The sequence below is a fragment of the Manihot esculenta genome, chromosome 9 (assembly GCF_001659605.2).
Source record: "Manihot esculenta cultivar AM560-2 chromosome 9, M.esculenta_v8, whole genome shotgun sequence".
NCBI lineage: Eukaryota > Viridiplantae > Streptophyta > Magnoliopsida > Malpighiales > Euphorbiaceae > Manihot > Manihot esculenta.
Genome location: NC_035169.2, coordinates 5,450,104 through 5,457,165, shown reverse-complemented (window position 1 = coordinate 5,457,165; position 7,062 = coordinate 5,450,104). Strand labels below are relative to the sequence as shown.

The window sequence follows — 7,062 nt, the reverse complement described above, 5'->3', positions numbered from 1 at the left end:
ATATTAGAGGTCTCAGGTTTTACTTCCCCAATCCCGGTTCAAAAAATTTTAAAAAAAAAACATCATTCCAACATTCATATTACATATTTATACAATCAAAGCAAGCAAAATCAATCCCTAATTTTACATATTCATGAGAAAATTAAAGGAAAACAGAAAATCATATAAACACCAAACCTTCTTCCAAAATCCTTTTTCTTTGAAATTTCATTAGCTTTGAAGCTTTATATACTTGGAACTCTAACTTTTCTTCTTTAAATATTTCAATTTATAGCTTATTTCCTTACTTTTGATATGAGGATGAACTTTAGTGAAAGAAATGAGTTGATTTGGTGCAAAAAATTGGCTCAAATTTGATGGAAATGAAGAAAACTAAGCTCACTTTTGTTTTTTCATGGAGGAATTTCGACCAAAACTTCCAAAATGAAAAAGATAACCATTTTTTTTGCTTTTCACTTATTTTGAGTTTATTTAGAAGATACATGGAGGGGCTAAGTTGAAGAGGTGAATTTTACTTTTTAAACTTTCCATGTTCACACTTTAACCTACTAAACCCTTTACCATAATTCAATTTAATTTTCAGAATTTCAATAATCATATATTGACCTACTAAACTATACTTTTAGTCTTTTAGAAGTCCATTTTACTTAGGTAAGCATATCAGATTTTAACAAAACCTCAAGCAAGTATGTCGGGTAACTCTAAACACCTTCCGAAAGTGACTCGTTTTCAGTTCACTAATCATATTGTTTACTTTATTTTTGGATATATTCGTTTCATTATTTGAGTTTTCTATGTTATTAGCAACTTAGACTTATGCTAGCACTAGCACCTCCCTCAATACCACTCAGTGAAATAGCCTAACTCATACACATTTTACTATTCCTAACTATGGTTTGAGGATGCTATATTTAATCTATCGTATTGCTTACTAATATCTATCCTTAGCACTAGATATCCAACCTTCCCACTCGTTTTAACCGGAAGATAATGAAGCATTTCAAATGCAACCACATAATTATCTTGAAAAATGTCGTCCTGCCACGAATGCACTCTCGGCCAGAGATATAATATGTGGACAAATAAGCTTAGTTCGCCACAAATTGGAAAATGGTTAAAAAAAGAAATGGAATTTCTGTCTTTGGAAATTGTTGCGTAAGCAGTGGCGGTTATTTTTGAGTTTACTAATTTTAGCTCCGATTTTCTACAATTTTTGTAATGCATAAAAAGTACAGACTGGGATTTCCTGATCAACTGAGGAAGCTGCATCTGTTGCAGCGTCCCAGCTTACGGGTTAGTTCTATGATCCACGCTTCATTTTTCAAAAAACATTTCTAGCTGAAATGAAGCATGATTCGTTGATTCCTAAGGATTCTTTGTATTTTTTTTTCTGGGATTCTATTGATTTGAATTTCTTATACTGCTTGTAATTTCTGGGAAACAACAGTGACTTTTCTGAGTATTTTCTTTTGTCATTTTCTTTGTTGACCAGTTGTTTGATGCCGAAATTCTTTGATTGTTGAATTCTTTTTCCCATCGGAAGCAGCCTGATTCCTCTGTTGGTTTTGGCTTGGTGATGATCACATTATTTTAATTACTCCACTGAAGCTGCATCATCTTTATTCCATCTGTTGTTTTTGGAAAAACCAATTTAACGATGGCCACAGAAACTCTTCTTAATCTGTGGGAAAACTTGGCTAAATTGCCTCTTGTTATGCTCTTGAAGGATACAAGGTACTCTTTCTTTTAGAAAGTTTTTGATTCTACAACTATTTTTAGGAAGATCTTTATTTTTATGATTATCACAGTATAAATTTTTTAAATAATGCATATCTTGCAGCTTGGATTTTCATCTTCTTCTTCTTTTAATTGTTTGTCAAGAGGTTTTGTGATAATATTATTAAATCTCACATGTAACTCTATGATTTGTTTGTCCAGGAACGTTTTCAATATGGATGAGTTAGCAGTAGAAATAGCACAAATTGCAGTTCCTGCTGCACTTGCTTTAGCAGCAGATCCTGTTGCTTCTCTAATCGATACAGCATTCATTGGCCATTTAGGTTTGTACATGTGATCTCCATCTTTTCTTGAAGATAGCCTGCATATCCACTACTTAATTTCCTTCCTATTCGATTTTTTTAAGCTTTTCTCTGCTGATCCATATTCAATAAGCTTTTATCTCTGAGTATTTAGTATACAGGAACTGATCAATTATATATTTGTAGATGCAGTTTGCATTCATTGTTGCTCATGAGAAATAATTACATTTCTGGATGCAGAAACTTTACTGGAAAAAGTTATTGTTTGATGCATTGTAAATGAATAGATAAGTAGAAAGCATACAATATGGTCGTGAAGTTCTATCCAACATGAAACGGATCCACTTGAACCTAACATGGATAATAAATAATATATCTTTATTTTGAATCTATCATCCATCATAGGAAAAAATAAATATTTTTTGTCAACATCAATGGCTCATTAATATTATTACTTGTAGGACCTGTGGAGCTTGCTGCTGTGGGAGTTTCTATTGCCATTTTTAATCAAGTGTCAAAGATTGCAATTTTCCCACTTGTCAGTGTTACCACGTCTTTTGTTGCCGAGGAAGAAAGTGCTGGAAAATCGAGTAACGACGAAAATGCATCACTTGAAGATGGTTTGCTTGTCAATAAGGAAACGGAAGAGCTATTACCTAAATCTGGTAGGTTTATCCTCTGTTTCCCCTTAGTTTGTTGAAAGAATACACCAATTGAGTTGCAAAGATCTGGATAGAGCTCCAACTTACACGTTGTTCTCGATTGATTTCCTTATAATTCCTGGAATATGCTCCTCACTTTTAAGACATTCTGTGTTTTCCACTTAACAAGAGTCTACATGCAAATCATCCTCTGCAGGCAGCATTTCCACCAAAAGGCACATACCATCTGCTTCTTCAGCATTGGTTATTGCTTGTGTCCTTGGCGTAATCCAGGCTTTATTCCTCATTTTCTCTGCAAAACCGATCCTGAGCTACATGGGTGTACAATCTGTAAGTCTTCTTCAAGTAGCATTCGAGTGCTGAAAAGTTTGTGTATTATTTCTCATTCCTGTTGTGATTTTTTATCTAAAATTATTAGCTCCACCGGGTTATCTCGTCAATAGGTTGTTTGATGTTCATGTTTTTACCTAACAGCACAAGTTTTTCAATATATCAATATGCTCCAGTTTATTTCACGCAAGTTAGTCTAAAACTTTTTATTGTTCAAACTTCAAAAGACAAGTTCTCTGAGGAATGCATTTTCTGTTGTGCAGGATTCCCCAATGCTAATACCAGCACAACAATACTTGACATTGAGGTCACTAGGTGCTCCTGCTGTTCTTCTTTCACTAGCGATGCAAGGGGTTTTCCGAGGAATTAAGGATACGAAAACTCCTCTATTTGCTACTGGTAAGATAGATCTTTCACCTGTAAATATGTATGCCCTTGATATATTAGTGAAATATGTATCTATATTTTTTAATATCTATAACAATAAAAGCAAAGAGAAACATGACATAAAATCAAATAATGTGAAGTGATTTTTGCTGTGTTCTTCCTACCTTTATATTTGATCTATACTTCATTTATATGGATTAGCAGTTCCAAAGCTTATAATTTATTATTATTATCATTTATTTTTTTGTAGTTGTGGGAGATGTAGCAAATATCATCTTGGACCCAATATTTATATTCGTATTCAGATTGAACGTCTGTGGTGCAGCCATTGCTCATGTTATTTCTCAGTAAGTTCCATCTTTCTCCTGAAGATGAGATAGCATTCCAATTTTTCTTTGTGGTTTCTGGCATGCTGTTGATTGATTTTTTGTTGAGGACACTATGGTTCACCTTTTTTTTCCTTTTAATATTATGTTTTAGGTACCTAATCTCCCTGATTCTGTTGTGGAAATTAATTGAACATGTTGATCTATTGCCTCCCAACATTAAAGATCTACAATTTGGTCGATTTCTAAAAAATGGTAAGGTTTTTCCTTTTCCACCCTTCTTAAATGCATTGTCTCCTTGGGAATTATCTCATTCCTTTTCTATTCATTTTTTTGCTGTTCACTTTGTATGCTATTGCAACTGATCTATGAATTGCATTTCCACTAAGGATTTATGCTGTTGATGAGGGTAATAGCTGCGACAATCTGTGTCACCTTGGCTGCATCATTGGCGGCAAGACATGGATCTACTTCAATGGCTGCATTTCAGGTTTGCTTGCAGATTTGGATGGCAACTTCTTTGCTTGCAGATGGGCTGGCTGTGGCTGGACAAGTAAGAACTGTTTCTTTTAATGAACTGAAACCACTTGCATGTGTTTGTAAATATTTGCATAATTCGCTTGCCGGTGGATGTAGATTTTACTTGTAAAACATCTCCAAGAAATGGACTAACGCATTTCAACTTTTCCAGGCAATGCTTGCAAGTGCATTTGCAAATAAGGATCACGACAGGGCCAAGGCCATTGCTTCTCGTGTATTCCAGGTACGGAAATACCTCAGCATTAAGTTACAAATTTCCCTGTAAATATTTTAATTGTGTGCTTTTCTTTGCAGTACGGTTTGCTTTTAGGCCTAGTTCTCTCGATCTTCCTTTTCGGTGGACTACAGTTTGCTTCAAGATTATTTACAGAAGACGTCAATGTTTTGAATCTTATTGCCGTGGGCATCCCGGTAACTATTCACTTTTTCTAATTACAAGAACTTTCTGTGCTTTGGATTATGGAAAACTTTTCGGACTAAGACTTTCCTCTTTTCTCTTTTTATGCTGATTAGTTTGTTGCAGCAACTCAAATCGTAAATGTTTTAGCCTTCGTTTTCGATGGAATCAATTATGGAGCATCTGATTTTGCATACTCTTCATACTCAATGGTATGCCTCGCCTTCTACCCCAGTTAAAAAGTTCTTCAAAACATCAATTCATTTTGCTTTTGTGTTTAGATAAGCTTGTTTGGCTTCCAAGAATACAACAGAAAATCAACACTTTAATTATCTTATATTATTTTTCTTCCCTATTATACCATTAACAAATATCAAATCCTTGTTATACTTCTCTTATTTTTCGCATTCTGCTAATTTCTTCCACCATGGTTCAGGTTTTGGTGTCAATAATAAGCATCCTATGCTTATTTGCTTTATCATCTAGTCATGGCTTCTTTGGCATCTGGGTTGCGTTGACCATTTTTATGACTTTACGCGCATACGTGGGCTTGTTGAGGTAACAGTTTCAATTAGAAATATTGATGCCAAATTTATACCTATACTTTTATATTATTTCATATTGCATCGTTAAACACCTGAACTAAATTTGCAACTTATTGAATACTTAAACTTACAAGGATTATAACAATCAAGCACAGATTAACGATATTATTGTTAATTTATAAAAGGATGTCAAAAATAGTTTGATTTATTACTTACTACTCTCGAATTTTATTGATTGAACTCTAAATTTTTATAAAATGACAAAATTATACTTCTCAAACTTTGTCAATTTATAAAAATTTAGAGAATCAAAAAAATTTAGAATATAAACAACAATACGTGTGATTAATTTTTATTTTTCTTCTAATAAATTATGGATAGTATGATTAACTTGTAGTTAATTATTATGATTTTTATAAATTCAAATATTGAATAGATTACGGTTTTAATTTAGGCATTCAGTAGTTTAATCCTACTTCCCATTTCAAAAAAAAAAAAAATCCTACTTACTATAGGGGTGTCATTTAGCTAAAAATTAAGAGTTTGACTATTTATCGGTGATTGTATTTGATTAATATTTTTTATATAGAAAATTGTTTTAACAAAGTACTTTTGTTTTTGCAGAATAGGCACGGGAACAGGACCTTGGAGCTTTTTAAGAAAATAAGCTTCTTCTTCGTTTGTTTATCATAGTTAGCAAATACCATCCTGGCCTATTTGGAAAATGGGAAAATTTTAGAGATGATTACATTTTTGGCATCTTTATTAGTAGTAGATTTTTCAATCTATAGGCATTGTAATGCAGATGCATATTGAATCTGTTTTAAGAAAAAAAAAATGAAAAAAAAATGTAGATGCAATCTAATGTAAATAATTGCCATCATTAATTCAATTTCTCTTGAGAATAAATTTTTTTCAAATCAGAATTTAATTCTTTTATTTCAAATAATAAAATTAATAAAAAAAATTAATTAAATTAAAATTAGTAAAAAAATATTCAAAATATAATGCAATAATATAATATAAATTTAGCTCCTTAAATAATTTTTTAAACAAATAATAGCCTTATAAAATTAATTTCTTTACCTTTTAATCTCTCAAATTTTTATTAATTCTCTCAATATTGATTAAAATTGAATGATTAAATTATTTAATTGTCATAAATGTATAAAAAATACTTTACAATGTTTCTGAAATTTTTAACAAATCTACTAACTAATTTCTCAATCAATTTTTAACAAATCTACTAACTAATTTTTAACAAATCTACTAACAAATCTATAAAAAATAATTTCTCAATGTTAAATGTTAAATGTTACACAAAAGTTTCAAATATTCTCATAACTAATTAGTAGAAATTCGAAGTACCAATAAATTAATTTTCTCTTACTACAAAAACTAGATAGTAAAATATTTAACAGTTAAACTAATAAAATAACTAATTAATATATTTTTAATATTTTAAAAATGTTTTCATGTATTTTTTAAAATAAATAAATTAACTAATAAGTTTTTCAATATTATAGGGACTGAATAGTAAATTTTTTATTAAAAAATTTAAAATGCCTTTAATATGGGATTAATTGGTATGCATTTTTATAAAACTGAATAACTAATTATTCAATTTTTTCATATTAGATGAACTAAATAGTAACACATTAACAACTAAAACGAATGAAAAGAGTAAATCTTTTAAAATGTCAAGGATATATTAATTTATTGTTTAAAATTAAGGAAACAATTAATGAATTTTTTGTATTTCATAAGAACTAAATAGGAAATTTCTCTTATAGTAATAAAATAAAAATATATATTATAAGAAGGCCTCTTTTTATG

At 30.7% G+C, this 7,062-nt stretch overlaps 1 protein-coding gene across 1 annotated transcript; it reads left to right on the top strand.

The window, feature by feature from the left end:
• Positions 1-1,172: 1,172 nt before the first annotated feature.
• Positions 1,173-5,987, top strand: LOC110608228 (protein DETOXIFICATION 42-like). The gene is made up of 14 exons (XM_043959658.1): positions 1,173-1,293; positions 1,493-1,734; positions 1,939-2,060; positions 2,501-2,704; positions 2,898-3,031; positions 3,295-3,430; positions 3,669-3,765; positions 3,899-3,999; positions 4,134-4,297; positions 4,436-4,507; positions 4,579-4,695; positions 4,798-4,893; positions 5,118-5,239; positions 5,851-5,987. The coding sequence occupies exons 2-14, from the start codon at positions 1,658-1,660 to the stop codon at positions 5,891-5,893; spliced, it is 1,485 nt and encodes a 494-aa protein (XP_043815593.1). The 5' UTR covers positions 1,173-1,293; positions 1,493-1,657; the 3' UTR covers positions 5,894-5,987.
• Positions 5,988-7,062: the final 1,075 nt, after the last annotated feature.

Coding starts and splice junctions, on each gene's coding strand:
- LOC110608228 (XM_043959658.1), top strand. CDS start 1,658: ATGGCCACAGAAACTCTTCTTAATCTGTGGGAAAACTTGGCTAAATTG. Junction 4,298..4,435: donor GGCTGGCTGTGGCTGGACAA/GTAAGAACTGTT, acceptor CAACTTTTCCAG/GCAATGCTTGCAAGTGCATT. Junction 4,894..5,117: donor CATACTCTTCATACTCAATG/GTATGCCTCGCC, acceptor ACCATGGTTCAG/GTTTTGGTGTCAATAATAAG.